This window comes from Marmota monax, unplaced genomic scaffold (genome assembly GCF_021218885.2).
Source record: "Marmota monax isolate L192 unplaced genomic scaffold, Marmota_monax_Labrador192_F-V1.1 WCK01_AAM20220418_F8-fsc00207, whole genome shotgun sequence".
NCBI lineage: Eukaryota > Metazoa > Chordata > Mammalia > Rodentia > Sciuridae > Marmota > Marmota monax.
In genome coordinates this window covers 1,308,457-1,326,186 of record NW_026692713.1, presented here as the reverse complement: position 1 = coordinate 1,326,186, position 17,730 = coordinate 1,308,457, and the positions used below count along the sequence as shown (strand labels likewise).

The window sequence follows — 17,730 nt, the reverse complement described above, 5'->3', positions numbered from 1 at the left end:
TCTGGAACAGGAAAGCAGGACTCTTCTATCTATATGGCATCGTTGGGCAAATTAAAGAAAAACTCCCTTCCTGGTTGTGCCCCAACCCCCATGCTAGAACACTTAGCTTTGCCTGTACAACCCAAGCCTGTCACCTTCCTCTGCTGTACACCTTTGTGCAGTGTACAGACTACACTATAGCACCTGTGTCTGTGCATGGAACAGAGCTGTTGCCCATTGGGGTTTGGGGATAATGGCCCTCTTCTTTCTGATTGAGTGACTGATTGGCAGATGTGCCTCTTCATGAGAAGTTTCCTTCTGAAAAACAGCAGGCAAAGGCTACCTCTGGTGGCCCCAGGCCCAGAGACATGCAGCTGTTTTCTAAAACAGTGTTTCTCAGCTCCATCCTAGCTGCACATTGGATGGCTGGGGAGATTTGATAAATCCCAGTGACCACTGTGCATGCCACAGTAGTTAAATCAGAGCTGCAGGCATTAGTTGTCTATGCTCCCCAGTGTGCAGCCATGGCAGGAGCCACTGTTCTGAAAGCATACTGGCTCTGAGCCAGTCAGTGTTGGTGGGTGCCCATTCTACCAAAAGGTGTGTGTTTCAGTGGATGTGTTCTGGAGAGTTCTGCCCTCTCAGCACCCTCTGCTCACCCTTCTGCACCTGCCCCAGAGCAGCCCTCAGAAAATGCTGAATGATTGAAGGGAGGAAATCAGTGAAGTTAGACCCAGGACCACAGCTGGAGAGGGGCAGGACCAGAATGCAGGGAGACTCTCTCTTCTGTTGTTAAACAGACCAATATATCTCCCTCCTTATAAGTGAGGGGAATGGGGCTCTTTTTTCAAAGAAAAGTAAACACATGGAGTCCTCATGTTCCACAGATCCCTTTGCCCTGTTCTTGTGCTCACCCTCACTCTCTCTCCAGCAACCTCAGAGGGATGTGGAGGCTCCCAGGGGCCTCCTGAGCTGAATTTGTAAACTTTAGCCTGGAGAGGGCTCTAAGGACCCTTTTGGCTCCACCTTATGAGTCCTTCATCTGGACCTACGGGGAGCATGGTCGAGGGCAGATCCATTTTCCCACCACCCCCAGGCCCCACCTTTCTCTGTTGCAGAATTGGGATTGGCTCCTGCTCATTTCCCAGCTCAAGTTCTGGGTTTGAGCCCAGAGTCTGTGGTTTTTGTCTGTTCCAGCTCTGATCCCCAGGAAAGCAGGCGAGTAAGAGCAGTGACTTCATGTCATCAGAGGAAACAGCTGTGCAGGAAAAGTGCCCGGAGGTGGTTTCTTAACCAAAACAAGTGTGAGTGGACCTACTCTATATCTCAGGGCATTTTCTTGCCTCTAACTTGGAGAATACAGGCCAGGCTGCATTACTCACAGATGGCTTCCTGATTGCTCAAGACATAGGTCATGGGACTTGTCCTGTGACCTTAGTGTCAACATGAGACTTCTCCAGTTCTATACCCTCCCTACTTCTCTTGGGTGGCCTCTGTCCTAGCCTGACCTGGCTTGTACCTTATTCTAAAGGAAAAGGAGTCTCGTTCAATGATGTTTCTTGGATTTACTCATCAAGCCATTTTTTTTTTGTATTGGTGATTAAACCTAGGGGTGTTCTACCCCACTCCTTTTCTTTCTTTCTTTTTTCTTTTTTTTTAATGATACATGTTCTAAGTTCCTAAGGATTTCACTAAGTTGCTGAAGCTGGCCTCTAATTTGCTATCCCCCTGCCTCAGACTCAGGAACTGCTGAGATTACAGGTGTTTGCCATCATCCCCAGCTCAAGACAATATTTCTTGCAGGGCTTCTGGCCTGAGGCAGCCTGGGGCTCAGGCCTTGGAGAGCAAGAAGAGCAGTCTAAGGGATACAAAAAACGGTCCAGGGGAAGTGCTTAGTGGATCCTTCAGCTAGTGTAATCAGGAGAGTTTCATAGGGGAAGTGTCCAAAGCATGACAAATAAGTAGGTGAATCAATGTGGGGGAGGGCATTCCTGAGACAGGGCACTTACTCTACCTGCAAAGGCACAGGGATGCATAGAAGCAGGGGCTATGTGTGTAATGACACTGAGGCACATGGGAGTAGAGCTGCATGTGCAAAAGCAGTGGAGCACAGGGAACAGAAGTTGCTCAGGAACATGGTCGAGTGGCAAGAGATGGGTCAGGGAGGAGTCGACGCATGGGTACTACCATGAAAAGTTGTGAAAATACCTAGTCTCCCCTCTGATGAGTAGATGAGGGTCAGGAAAAGTGACTGGATGCTGAGTAAGACAGTTTTGTCTCTGTGGACTCTGCTTTCTCCCTGGCCATGTGGCTTACCACATCCTGGTGAGTCTGGAATAGGAGAGGAGGGGAGGAGGGGAGAGTAAGGAGGCTTATCCCCTACTTCATATTCTCTCATCCCTAGTGTGGCTGCTGTGATGATCTCCCAATGGGTCCCTCTTTCCTTCCAGCTACTGGAGTTAATTAAGTGTCTATGGGGCATTTGTGGATCAGTGGACATGGGGTACACAAAGGGAGAAAGCTGGAGGGAGAACATTCAAGGGAGATTATAACCCAGCCACAAATTCACATGTTTAAGAGGACACAGGGATAACTGTCGGGGTAGGGGGTTACTGTCCAACAAATTCACTGAACAGTCTCAAGCCACAAACTGTTAACTCGCAATAGTGAAAACTGGGGTGTTTAGAAAGATTGGCATTATAGAAAAGTAGGAGCTGTAGAGACAGTTTTGGGTTCCGATGCCAGCCCTGTCACTAGGAAATACATGACCTTGGCCAAGAAATTTACATTGTTATGCTTTATTTTCCTTATCTGAAAAAAACTTGATCATAACACCTGTCTGGGGAGTTAGAGAATTAAATGATAAGCTGAACATAAAGCACCAACCCCATGCCTGACACACACACGGTAGGTGTCTAATAAGTGACAGCTCTTATTATGATTGTGTTTGTGGAGGGATTTTTAGGTTTTTGAAGCTGGACATCCCAAAAGTCCAATATATGTCCTTTAGAATTATGCAAGTATTAAATAAAAACGTAGCTAATGAGCAGAAATTCACTATTAAACTCACTATTAAACTCAGAGAATAGCTTTGCAGATCCTACCATGTGAGAGATCCTGAACTCAGAGCTTCACAGCAATTTTACTCCTGTCATCTTACTAAGGAGTCATAAATAGTTAACATTCCTAACTGGCGTTTTCCTGCTATTCGGGTCCCCTAGAGGATCTGAACATTGCCAGGCTGCTGGCTGCTTCTAAAACACACCTGTCTTTCAACATTTAGAACAGTGAGCTTATAAACTAGACCCATTAGACAGGGCCAGGAAGGATCTGGGCCACTCCTTCATCAACAGCGTTGTCTTAACCCAGGCCTTAACAGGGCATGTGGGCTGGGGTAGCCACATTCCCATGTTTCCTCTGGCCTCTTGGTGGCCTCTAGCGGGCGGCACAAGTGTCTCAGACAGTCTTGGAAACACTCGGCGGCGGGCTGAGACTTCTCCACTCGGCTCCACTGGCCCCGCCTCCCCGTCCCCAGACCCCGGCCACCTTCTCCAAGGCGCCGCCCCCTCCGCACACAGCTCAGCTCCGAATGGACAGCGCCTTGTGCGCCCCGCGGAGCCGAGGGACTGAGAGGCCGGCCCCGCCCTGGCCCAGTGATTGATCACCAAAGATTACCGTGCCCTTAATGGTCCGCTTGGATGGAAATTAATTCTGGGATGGATAAATAATGCATCGAGGTTTATGTAGTACAAGGCAAGCCGACCTTCCGGAGCCGGGAGAGGGAGCCGAGGGAGCCTCGCGGGCGACGCCAGGGGCCACGCTGCCCAAGCAAGAGAGGCATGAAGGACGACAAGAAGAGAACAGGGAAGTGGACGACAGTATGATCAACCCAGAGAGTCTAGCCAAGCGACTGCAGGAATATGCTGAGCCCAAAGATCAGGCAGAGTAGAAGGGGTAAGTCCAGCCTTCTGAGGTTTCTCGGTGCACTACAAGTGCCTCTTGGCAAAAGTGCGCAGACACTGCTGGGTATCCGCTGGGACGGGCGTTCTTCGGCTACTGCCGCTGCACGCTGAGCATCCTTGTTCACTGATGTGCCGTTTCTAGCCAGATTCCGGGCTGTGTGGGGCTCGGACCTGAGATTGCAAGGGCGGGGGCTATCTTAGTGCCGGAGTGGGTGAGCAAATTTCCACCCCACATTCCGTGTTTTACAAAATCCTTCTTTTGCTCCAGGTGAACAGGTGGCCGCAACTTTGGGAGAACTTTTTTTTCTTTTCTAAAAGGGAAATGCCCAAGATTTGTTTGTAGCAAAGACAGAAATGGTTCTTACCAGGGAGGGCAATGCCCTTGCTTCTACAGAAAGTTGGGTTCAAGCAAGGATCTTTCTCCAGCCTCCTGAGAGGATGCTCTGTGGAGCCTATAAAAAGCAGTTCTTCAGGCAAGCAGGGGGCAGGCAGACCTTTTTGCCAGAATAATGCTCAGGAAGCTGCAGGGTCCATAGATAAGAAAGGGAATGAACAGAAGCATATTGAGATAAACAAGAGATAGCACGTGTCCTAGCAGAGTGGCCTGGGGACTCAGCCACTGGATAGGGTACAGAGAGCATCTCCCTGGACATCAACTTCTTGGCCAGATCAAGTATCATTTAGATGAGAATACCTGTCTTTTGAGAAAATATATCTTTTGGGGTAACCAATGTCTGTGGAAGCTTCCCTTATAAGCAGTAAGGATAAAAAATGGTCTTTGGAGATGGGTGGGTGGGACATCTGGGGAGGGGCTGGGCTTGGAAGCAGTGTTCATCTCACTAGATGTGTGCAGCAGAGACCCTTTCACCTCTTGTGCACTCACAAAGAACACCACATCTGATTAGCACACCACAAGTACTTAGGTGACTTTACTGGGTGGACCCATTCTTCCAGAGAGTGGGTCCCTCCGTAGGTTGCATTGGAATGAACTGTAACCTGTGAGCCAAATGAGCAAAGGAGGACCTTGCCTGGCTTTGCTAAGGGGTGGTGGCACAGTCTGCTAATGACCCAAGGGGTGAAGCAGGCCAGACCCCTCTGAGCAAGCCTAGTTCTGTCCCACAACTCCTAAGCAGAAACCACCTTGACATGTGATTAATCAAAATTGAGGGAAAAACGCCAGATTTTGGTGATTTAGTACAAGAAAATTGAAAGTAAAATATCTCAATAATAGTTATTTTGTATTGATTATATGCTGAAATGGCAATATTTTTAATGTATTGGGTTAAATAAAATATATTATTAAAATTAATTTCACCTTTCTTTTTTACTCTTTTAATGCAGCTACTAGAACATTTATAATTATGTACATGGCTCCCACATTATACCTTTTATTTTTCCATTGGTTGGTGCTGGTCTGCAAAGAGACTTCAGCAAAGGGACCTATATGCAAAATCCCAAACTTCTTATAAACATTTAAGTCAGTGGTCCTCAACCTGAAGCAGCTTTGCCACCCTTCCCAAGGAACATTTGGCCGTGTCTAGAGACATTTTTGGCTATTTTGAGGAGGGCTACTGGCATCTGATGGGTAGAAACCAAGTGTTCTCTTAAATATCCTACAATGTATAGAGCAAACCCCACAACAAAGAATTTTCTGAACCCACATGCCAATAGTACCAAGGTTGAGAAACAGTATCATCTCTGAATGATGTTATCTGGCTAGATATGTGACAAGATTGTTTATAGTGCTATTTTTCAGGCCTTAAGAAAATAATCCCTTGCCCCAAAAGATGTATGGTCATAAACTATGACCAGAGGCATTCTAAGATCATGTATTTAAAAAGTCTGAAGACTTCAAAAGTGGTTTTTGAACTGTGGATGACAGGGACCGACTAGGCAGGTGAAGGGTAGCAGAAATAGTGGGAGGAGGCCAATTCCAGGTGGGGAGCAGGAGGTGCAGACGCCCCTGGTTTGGGGATGTGGGTGCACAAGACCAGGGAGGCTGGAGTGGAGGCAGGAAGAGGCATCATGCACAGCATAAGGCCGGAGCCTGTCAGGAACCAGATTAGACTTATGGCTTGTTATGGAATAACATTCCCTGAGGACATTTCTGGAGAAATAAAGACCAAAAATTATATGTACATGTGCCTTAAAGAAATTGGCTCTGACATAACTAAGAAATTCCATCAAAATTCCCTATCTAAACTTTTTAGGAACTTTTTTAGGGATGTGTTATTGACCCAGCAAGTCATAGTTGTGCAAACCCCAGCCCTGGTATCCAGTCACTGTTTTGTCTACATTATTCTCAAACATACCTAGTATAGACCCACTTCTACACCTTAATGTTACACAGGTTTTCTAAGTTGTATGAAAAAGACCAGGGTTTTTAGGAGACCTAAGAAGATCAGATGCAGTCAGTGGGCTCAGGAGCTCTGGGGTCTGACTGAAAGGTTGCTCTGCATGGAATGTTGATGCCAGGGTTCCCAGAGACCCTTCCCTAGTCACATTGACTCTTTTTTTTTTTTTTTTTTGGTGGTGCTGGGGATTGAACCCAGGGCCTTGTGCATGCTAGGCAAGCACTCTGCCAACTGAGCTATATCCCCAGCCCAACATTGACTCTTAACTTGCTGGTAGGTCCCCATCCAGACCATCTTTGAGTGGATGAAAGCTACCATCACCCTAAAAGTCATCTTTGTCTCCTCCCAGCAGAGGGAAAGATATCAGGACTGAGAACCTCTCAGGAAAAGCCTTACCATTGGTTATTTGCATATAAAACTATCTGACTCTGTTTTCTGTTGTTGCCCCAGGACATCTGAGACTGTAGAATTTATAAAGAAAAGAGGTTTATTTATCTCATGGTTCTCAAAGTATAAAAGCATGGCACCAGCATCTGTTCAGCTTCTGGTAAAGGGCCTTGTAGCAGAAAGCAGAAGACGGTAGCAGGAATGTGTGGAAGGAGCATGTGTGTGAGAGAAACTCAGGGGAGGCCAGTATCACTTCATAACCTGCTCTTGCCCTAATTAACCCACTCTCTCAATCACTAACCCACTTGCTTGGAAACTACATTCATCCCTTCACAAGGCGGAGACCCCATGAGCTAATTACCTCTTAAAGGTCCCGCTGACTCTCAACACCCTCCCCTTGAAGAATTGGGCCTCAGCATGGAGTTTGGTGGGATGAACACTGTTCAAAACCATAGTATGAACTAAGTCTGGTCAACTATCCTGCCCTGGCTGAGTTCACCTTCCAAGAACTTAGAGGCAGATGTCAACACACACACACACACACACACATCATTTAAAAAACAAACAAACAAAAAAAAAAAAACAGGAAAGTTTCCAAACAAGCTTGAAATGGCTCAAAACAAACCTATAATCAAAATAGCATGCCTTAGTTTTATGCGCATCACACAATTCAAATCAGACAGAGTCAAATCAACACATATTAATTCAACCCGGCTCAAACTGAATGTTATACTGTAAGTGGTTCAAATTTGCCTTAGATCCACATAGATATGGCCTGGTTGAATGAGGCTGAGTGGCACCTGGTGGCACTGGCCCTGCCTTGCTTAGCTCCCACCTGGTTCTGTATGTCACTGGGAACCTTTCCTGATGCCCTGTCACCAGCAGGTTTGTCCTCCACTGACCCATATTGCTACCCACTGCTGCATTCCCAGAGTAAGAATAGAAGAGGTCGCTCACCCTGTCCCACCAATTTTCCCAGGAAAGTAGGATAAAGTTATTAAACTTCCATAAAAATCATTAGATATACAATGGAGCAAATCACAACTCTTTGGGAGATAGTCAGAATAGCTACTTATTTTTCAAGATAGAAAATAAAAATATAAGGACCCTCTCTCCTGGGAGTGACATGGACAATTTTGCAGGATAAGGAGGGAACAATCCTGACCTACTGCCATTACTGCATTCTCAACTTGCTGCCCTCCATGCTCCCTCTTCTGCTCCCATAACCTGCAGGGAACCTGGTTTTGGTGACCCTTAGCCCAGGTCCTTCTAAAGGCAAGAAGTGGGTCTGGTTCATCCCTGCTCCCTAGGCTTAGTCAGATCCCCCAAAATAATTGACCCTGATGCCACCCTAGCATGCTGTTATCGGTCCCTCTCTAAAGTCCCACAGACATATTTTATTTATTCCTCCAATCTTAATTGAAGCCTCCTGGGTGCCTCTTAGCACTGCCCAGCATCAAGGATCATTGTTGTGGCTCTGTCCTGTTGCACAGGTGTGAGGGAGGCTCCAAAGACCTCTTGATTCTGCCAGTTTCACACATTCTTCTGTAGAATCCTCCCTAGCCATCATCTCTCTAACCTGGACCATGCCCCATTGCACCACCACATCCATTCTCCAAGCAGAAGCCCCAGTCACCTTGTCAACATAAATCCAGTCATGCACTCACCTCCAGCCTCCTCCCCCAGCTCCAACTTGGAATCCTTCAGTGGCTTCCCCATTGCTCTCAGGGTCAAAATTCAAAACTTCCTGTGGCCTTCAGGGATGCCCTCCTACCAAACCTCCAGCATCCTCTCACTCCCTAAGCCCAAGCCACATGGCTGCCTCGGGGGATTTGCTCACCTCCTTTCCCTCTGGAGTTCCTGGAACGCTCATACATACTCATTAACTCCTACTCACCCTCAGCTGTCAGCTCAAGTGTCTCCCACCAGGGCAGCCTCCTCTACACCTACACTGGTCCTCTGCCCATGCTCTCCTTTCCTTTATGGTATTTCCTTCTGATTGTAGCTGTTCACTCCCAAGAGTGATTTTTTTGGGGGGTGTGGGGGTGTGGGAGGGGTGATATCTGTCATTAGCACTGGACTGTGAGTTCCATGAGAGCAGTGGCCATTTCTGGGTTTGAACATCATTATACCCCCCATGCCAGGCACTCAGTGGACACCCAACACATATTATTGATCAAATAAATGAGTGAATAGTTGAATCATGGGAAAGCTTTAACCTGGTCTAGGTCATTAGGAAAATCCATCCTCCTCCCTCAACTGACATTTATGGTGCAAATAGTTCCCTAATCTGTTGTTTGCCCTTTACTTTAATATTAGGGCATTTTGTGGGGAGGTCAAGTTTTCGAGATTTATGTCATCAATCTGTAAAATTTTCCTTTGGAGTTTCTGCCTTTGTTTGAAATGTTGCAAGACAAAATTGTTGTTGCTGTTTAGGAGGCTCCTTTTGAAGGAAATTGTTAGACTTATTAGCAATGAGCAAAGAGCAAAGCTACAGCAGCTTTGGCCATCTCCTATAGGAGGAGTAAACATCTCAGGGGCCTGGACGGGTCTCCAGAGCCTGGTCAATACTGTGAGCTGAAGAAAGAGAGCTCATGGGTGGGATGAAGTACTAACATGGCCTTGTTCTTGTGATTGTTCCTAAAGAAGCAATCCAACAGTTTTTGTGTATCCTCAATGTTCAAGGCCCTCAGGCACTCAGGGTTTTCTAAAGACCACTTTAAGAGGCCCTGCAGTTCTCCCGGGAAACTATAGAGTTTGGAATGATAAAATGCAACAATATTTTTAAGAAGATACCTCTGGTCTCTGAACACATGGAGATTAGATATATACTATTGATGGAATGTTTAATGTTGAGAAACTCATACCTAGCAAAAATCTAAGCAAATGTAAAAGCAATCTAGGTTGGTTCCACAGTTTAGCTATTGTGAATTGTGCTGCTATAAACATTGATGTGGCTGTGTCCCTGTAGTATGCTGTTTTTAAGTCCTTTGGATATAGACCAGGGAGAGGGATAGCTGGGTCAAATGGTGGTTCCATTCCCAGATTTCCAAGGAATCTCCATACTGCTTTCCATATTGGCTGTACCAATTTGCAGGCCCACAGCAATGTATGAGTGTACCTTTTTCCCCACATCCTCGCCAACACTTATTGCTGTTTGTCTTCATAATAGCTGCCATTCTGACTGGAATGAGATGATATCTTAGAGTAGTTTTGATTTGCATTTCTCTAATCTCTAGAGATGTCGAACATTTTTTCATGTATTTGTTGATGATTGTATATCGTCTTCTGAGAAGTGTCTGTTCAATTCCTTGGCCCACTTATTGATTGGGTTATTTGGTTTTTTTTTTTGGTTAAGATTTTGAGTTCTTTATATATCCTAGAGATTAGTGCTCTATCTGAAGTGCGTGTGGTAAAAATTTGTTCCCAAATTGTAGGCTCTCTATTCACCTCACTGATTGTTTCTTTTGCTGAGAAGAAGCTTTTTAGTTTGAATCCATCCCATTTATTGATTCTTGATTTTAATTCTTGCACCATAGAGAGTCTTTTTAAGGAAGTTAGGGCCTAATCTGACATGATGGAGAGTTGGGCCTACTTTTTCTTCTAATAGAAACAGTGTCTCTGGTATACTTCTTAGATCTTGATCCACTTTGACTTGAATTTTGTGCATGGTGAGAGATAGGGATTGAATTTCATTTTGTTGCATATGGATTTCCAGTTTTCTTTGCCTAGATGACCTTCAGTAGATGAATGGATACAAAAAAATGTGGCATATATACACAATGGAATATTATGCAGCAATAAAAGAGAATAAAATCATGGCATTTGCAGGTAAATGGATGGCGTTGGAGAATATAATGCTAAGTGAAGTTAACCAGTCCTGAAAAACCAAATGCTAAGTGTTTTTTCTGATTTAAGGATGCCGATTCATAATGTGGTTGGCAGGGTGGGGATGGAGATTGGGGATGAACTCTAGATAGGGCAAAGGGGTGGGAGAGGAAGGAGGAGGCATGGGGGTAGGAAATATGGTGGAATGAGATGGACATCCTTACCCTAAGTACATGTATGAAGACACAAATAGTGTGACTCTACTCTTTGTACAACCAGAGATACAAAAAATTGTGCTCTATATGTGTAATATGAATTGTAATGCATTCTGCTGCCATATATAACAAATTAAAATTTTAAAAAAGATATTCACTCCAATGATTTAAAAAAAAATGTAAAAGCAAGCCAAGACATCAGATAGGCACTGGAGGCTTCATGAACAGAAGCCTGTGAAGACAGAAGTTCACAGGACACTCACCCAGTGGTCTTCTTACATCTAGGCCAGACCCTAGCACCATACGTGAAATACATGAAAGGAAAAATTACTGTTATACCACATAACTCAAATAAGACTAGCAATTACAGAGTAATAATAATATAAATTCTATATATTGATCTAACAAAAATTGTAATATAATTATTTATGGAGAGAATGGGATAGGTGTTTCTGTGTGGTGGCACCAGGAGAGTGAAAGAAACAAAAATTCTCTTCCATAGTAAGGAGTCAATAGATAACACTTAAAAGGAAAAAAAATCAAGAATTGGCAATAAATGTATACTATTTAAAATGTGGAGATAAACTACAAAAAAATCAACTGAAATCATAATGACAGGGATACATCTCAAGAAGTGTGTCATGAGATGATTTCACCATGATTTTGGCATTATAAAGTGTGCTTTCACAAGTCTAGTACACTGAGGCTATATGGTACAGCCTATGGCTCCCAGGTTACATACCGGTACAGCTTTGTACTGCAGCAAATACTGCAACAATCAATGATAGCACACTACTAGGTATATTTGTGTGTCTAGACATAGAAAGGTATATAATAAAAATGCATCATAAAAGATAAACAGGGGTACACCTATAGGGGCACTTGGCATAAATGGAACTTGTAGTCCTGGAAGTTGCTCTGAGCAAGCCAGGGAGTGAGTACTGAGGGATTATGAAGGCCTAGGTTATTACTCTCCACTCCTGTAGACGTCACAAACACTGTACACTAGGTTTTATTTAAAAAACAATTTTTAATAATAAATTAACCTTAGCTTACTGTAATGTTTATTATTTTATAGTTTTTAAAAAAATTCTTTTAACTTGATTCTTTTATAATGACACTTAGCTTAAAACAGTACACTTCACATCTGTATGAAATATTTTCTTTCTTTCTTCTTTTTTTTTCAGGGCTGAGGACTGAACTCAGAGCTTTGCACGTTCTAGGCAAGAACTCAGCCACTGAGCTAAATCCCCAACCCCCAATATTTTCTTTCTTTATTTCCTTATTCTATAAACTTTTTTTCTATTTTTTTTCTCCTTATAATTTTCTGTTTAAAAAAAAAAACAAAAACCAAGGTACAAACACACATGAGCCTTGGTGTATACAAGGTCAGGATCACCATCATCACCATCTTCCACCCTTCATCTTGTCCCACTACAAGGTCTTCAGGGGCAATAGCACACATGGAGCCACCACCTTCTATGAGAACAATACCTTCTTCTGGGATTCTCCTGAGGAACCTGAGATTCTTTTTTTTTAATTTTTATTTTTTAAAGAAGAAGTATACTCTAAAATAATGATAAAACATTAGTGTATTAAATATGTAAACCAGAAACTTAGTTATACTTTTCTAGTATCATGACTTATACATAATGCTATGTGTTGTTCAGCTGGCAGCAAAATTGTCTACATGGGCATCACCAAAAAAAAAAAAAAAGAACAGTGTGTTGTGCCACAATCTCAGGATGCTTAGGATGTCACTAGGTGATAGGAATTTTTAAGCTCCATTATGGAGCCACTTCTCTATACATACAGAAGAAAACGTTGTTGCTGGAATGGCTTACAAAGGTTGAAACTGGCTGCCTCTGGGGATGGAGAATAGAAATAAAGGACTGGAGGCTACTGGGTTTGTCCCCAAGGATCATAGGGAATGATAGCCTGAAGGTCCCTGACTGTACCAGGTGACAGCTCTGCACCCTGAAGATTTCTGTTCTTAAGGGGCAACCACAGAGTTCACAAGACCCCGCTGACTGCTCAGTCATGAATGATGTGGTTTCCCAGGATATGCCCATGATGCCATTGTGCCCCTGCCCAGGCAGGTCCTCCCTAGGGGAGATCATGTTCATGGCCCTGAGGTGGAACCACAAAGAGATAATCATGTAATTAGGTGATACAACATCTGGCTTTGCCTGAGATTCAGAGAGGGGATCAAGGGCAGAAGAGGGGTCAGGGAGTTATGCCAAGGATGGAGTCTTATAAGAGCCATTTATGCAGGAATAGAATCAGGATCTGGACCAGACCTCAGATAGGCACTGGAGGCTTCATGAACAGAAGCCTGTGAAGAAGGAAGTTCACAGGACACTCACCCAGTGGTCTTCTTACATCTAGGCCAGGCCCTAGCACCACAGCATATAACTGCTACCTACCCTGAGAGTAGAGGTGCCCAAGTCTGGACATCCTTCACCGCCAGCCAGGCCCTCTACCCCAAATGGAGAACACATTCTCTGCTGACAGTCTCTTATGGAAGTTTTCTCAGAAATGCAATGATATTGCAGAGGCCTTAAGAGTGACAAAGGGTCCAAAACAAGTCTGGTGGAACCTAATGGAAGGAGATAGAAATTCCCAGTTTGGTGACCTTTGAATGACAGTGGCCTCAAATTACATTGAATATTGATTTTTTTTTTTTTGATACTGGGGATTCAATCTACTGGAGATTAATTGCTGAGCCACGTCCCAAGCCCATTTTTATATTTTTATTTAGAGACAGGACCTTACTAAGTTGCTTAGGGTCTCCCTAAGTTGCTGAGGTTGGCCTTGGATTCATGACCCTCCTGCCTCAGCCTCCTGAGCCACCGGCATTACAGGCATGGGTCACCTTGCCCAGCTTGAAAATTGATTTTTTTAAATACTTTTTTCATTGTTTATTTCTTAAATTTATTCTTACTGGTTTTACTTGAGGCATAATTTACATATGCAGTCCACCTTTATCTATGGTTTAAGTTACCCACAATCATGGTTCAAAAATATTAAATTCCAGAAATAATGAATCTGTAAGTTTTAAATAGTGTATCATGATACAATCTCATGACATCTCACTCTGTTCTACCCAGGATGTGAATCATTCCTTTGTCCAGCATATTCCTACTGTGTATGCTGCCTACCTCTTGGTCACTTAGTAGCCTTCTCAGTTATCAGCCAGGTGGCCATGCTATGGTAGTGCTTGGGTTTAACTAACCTTAACTGTACTTAATAATGACGCACCTGGGGGAGAGCTGTCTGACTACAGATAAGATTTTCCTGGGAAGAAAAGTGCAGGTTCCCAAATAAGCTTTTGTGAAAATCAAATCCCAAGTCAATTATTTGATATTGGGGTTCAAAATGTTTCTTCTTAGTTAAGCAGTCTAGCCATAAATCAGTTGTGGGCACATTATATAGGTTTTTCAATCTGGTGACACTTAAATTGATTATGTTTTTGTTCTAATTGATCAGGGCCAACATACACTGGAGGTTTTGTTCATCTAACTGAAGAAACAAACCTGACTGTTCATGTTCATAGACCCAGGTCTCTTCATAAAGCTCTTTTTCTCTTTCCCTGAGAGCCCACCTATCTCAGTATGACTCTTTCACTATTAATAATATATTAAGTTTGCAAACAGTCTGTCTACTTTCCTCTTTAAGGAAGGAAAGAAAGTGAGAAATTTTCTGTTCAGTGCTTAGAATGTATTAGACGTGTGCTGGATTTTCTGTTTACATGCAAACAACTCATTTTAATTCAACCCTATGTGTAACCTCCACCAGCACCTTCCAAGGGCAGTATTCATGATGCCACTATCATGAATACAGGCACAGGGGCCAAAGGAAGGGTGGGGTCAGACCACCGACTCTGTCCTAGTCATATCAGATATGTCCAGCTGAAAGGCAGTACAGCTGGTGGCAAGGGAAGGGAGGTCAGGATTGGATGTGACATGGGTTGGGGGTGGGCATCCTGTGGAAGTGCCCTTTCTCGGGGCTGGCAGCAGTGTTGGCCATGGTGTGAAGGTGTGTGGCAACTCAGGAAGGCCAGACCCCATTGACCCGTGATGCTGAGGAATCTCAAATTTGGCTGCTATTTTATTTTGCTTCCCTATTTCATGGTGGGGGGGTGACTTAGCCCGAATGTGCAGACCCATGTGCCCTCACTGGCTGGCACTAGGTGTCAGGCACATTTAATAACAGCAGCACCCATTGCTAATGCTTGTTGAACTTATGTAACCATGGTAGAACAAGCATATCTCATGAAGTGACTTTACTTGTACTTTCTGGGAGCTAGGCCTTTCACTATCTCTGCCTAGCAGGCCCTATGTCCACTCTGGGCACTTCTGGATAATGAGATGTCCTAGAGTCGATTCAGTTCTCAATAAACAAGACTTGTAAATAACTCAATAAACAAGATTAGGCTGGTATTTCCACATCCATCCCAGGACTGCATGACTAGCTTTCACCTACTTCTTTGAAAGTATGCTTGTTAGTCTGGCTCCCACATCAGCATGTCACGTGTCTGTGTTTTGGTGGTGGAATTTATGTGCTGAAGTCCTATTACATCTTCCACGTAGGGGCACATGTGTCATCTTTCATCCTCAGAAGACTCCCATTGACAAAGAGACCACTGCTGCCTCATTTTTCAGATGAGGAAACTGAGTTCCAGAGAGGTTATAGAACTTGCCAGCTGGGAAAAATACCCAGCCAGGAAGTGGGAGTGCTGAGATTCAAACTCCAAAGGCTCTTGACACCTCCTGCGCACTTTACAGATTTAGGAGCCCAGCCTTGATGTAGAAAGGAGGAGAGGCACTCCAGGCAGAGAAAGCCTGTGTGGCAAGGCCCAGCAGCACAATCTAGGGTAATCTGTGAGCACCTGGACTGACTGCAATGTAGGAAGTCAGTAGGAGGCCATGGTGGTGGGAGGGGGGTGGGGGAGGCAGTTGGGGGAGGGGGTTGGGAGAGTGGGCCTGTCCCACAGATTGGCAGGATTTCTTTCTTTCTTTTTTTTTTTTTCAGTACTGGAAGTTGAACCCAAGATCTTGCCTATGCTAGGCAAGGACTCTATATATCCCTAGCCCTTTTTATTTTATTTTGAGACGAATTCTCACCAAGTTACCCAGGTTGGCCTTGAACTTGCAATCATCCCATCTCAGCTTCCTGAGTAGAGAGGATTACAGGCATGCACCATTACCATGCCTACCCCAGGCAGGGTTTTAAACAAGAGAGTAATATGACTGACTGGACCATTAGGCAATGATGCAGGCTGTGGTGTGGTCAGCAGTCTGCAGAGAGTAGCCCAGAGGGCAGGGAGACAGGACCTAGGTAAGTGCTTATAGGATCAATGGCATCAGTGGCATTTCCCATCTGCTATCTGCAGAGAGCATGAGGGAGACAAAATAGATCTGCTAAGAGTCAGGGGCCATGGCCAGCTAGGTTCCTCTGTGTCTGGGCTCAGCACTATAGGCATCAGCTGACCACCTCCCTTTAGCCCTGTATGGTTTGTAATTCTCAGAGTGTTTTAAAAACATAGATTGAGAACATATACTCTTATCCATCCCCAGCCCCTAAATGACCAGTCTATCTGCAGCTCCCTGAGGCCCAAGTGCTAGAAGAAGGCCATTGTGTCCAGGAGAGGGACACTGCAAGCTCAAGACCCTTCCCTCCTGCCTCCTGCTTTCTTCCCAGATGCCTTGAACTAGCTGACAGGCAGAACTAGCTCCTCATGAAAGATACCCAATGCCTATAACTTTAGTAGACAGTCAGGGCATGGGCACTGCCAGACATTGGAATGAAGGATCTCCAGGCCAGCCTTGAGGCCCCAGACAACTGCAGCATTGGCCATTGCCTTAATATTTGAAAATGGAAAGACCCAAACTGGATTAGGCCTGGACCAGGAGGCTGCTTTGTACTCTCCAAGTGAGGCTGCTTAGGCCCCTGCTCCGACTGCTGAAATCATCCACAGTCTCAGTGATTACTTAGCCAAGGGTGGAGAAGGTATTGATCTAAGCTAATGGCTTGTAGGCAGGCAGAAAATGAAATTTATAATTGATATTGAATTAAATCAATTCACCAATTCCAGACTTCTGGTGAATGGGCTCTTACTCTGAACAGGAGTGCAAGCAGCAAGCATTGCAGGGTCCTGGGCCAGTGGCTCCCAGACAAGGTCCAGAAGAGGATATAGAGGCTTCCGTGGGGCTTGGCCTGCAGTAGTAAGAAACAGTGCCATCACCCATTTATGCTGTCCATTCATTTTATCCTTACCACAGTATAGGAAGTCAGCAGGATTCATATTTTGCTCCCTTTTTGAAGTGGAAAGATGGGACTTCAAGAAGCACATGGATCTCAGGGCTCCCAATTCTGTGCTCCCTCCCTGTCATACATGCCCTCTCCCCTCTGCCAAGCTAGGAAATGTTACAAAACTATAGTTCCATGTTTATAGCCTTCCTGTTGGTGTGCCTCTGATTTTAGGCACAGAATTGGTGGATCTCATGCCCTTCACTTTAACATGGTGTGGAAATGGGCATTGGGCAGGAGAAATCCTAGTGGCAGATTTCTCCTACACCAAGAAGACCCATTACAAGGCTTGGGGTCTCTTGGATTGGATCTTTCCATCTTTGAGCTTGAGGGTTCTATTCCTTCTCCCATTCGTTCACTCATTCACAAGCATTATCTGAGACTCTGCTACATTTTAGGAATTCAAATCTGAGGAAGGTACCCTCTCTGCCCCTAGGAAGCTCACAAATATCAGTTTGGCACAGAGAAGCCCATGTCCAATCAGAGAGATAGGCAAGGACCCCAGACAGCATAAGGAATGGAAGTCAGTCACTGCTCTGAGAACTTTCCAGAGGGGTCTTCATACCATAGGAAGCAACTGCACTGATGCTTCAAGAGTAAAGCAGGCTGGCATGCTGCGTGAGGGGGTCCAAGGAAGGAGAAGGGCAGACAGGGGCAGAAGTAGAGCATGAATGGCCCACAGGACTGCTGGTT

The 17,730-nt window shown here is 44.7% G+C and overlaps 1 protein-coding gene across 5 annotated transcripts in view; it reads left to right on the top strand.

Annotated features, from left to right (window-relative positions):
* Arhgap22 (Rho GTPase activating protein 22) overlaps positions 1–17,730 on the top strand; it is a 198,513-nt gene that overhangs the window by 29,697 nt on the left and 151,086 nt on the right. Inside the window, exon 1 of one of the 5 annotated variants that reach the window (XM_046446765.2) lies at positions 3,544–3,933. The exons of the other annotated variants lie outside the window; for them this stretch is intronic. Coding sequence (XP_046302721.1) covers positions 3,900–3,933 — 34 coding nt within the window. The 5' untranslated portion in view covers positions 3,544–3,899. Of the gene's footprint in view, positions 1–3,543; positions 3,934–17,730 lie in introns of those variants that run through there. 5 annotated transcript variants of the gene reach the window in all.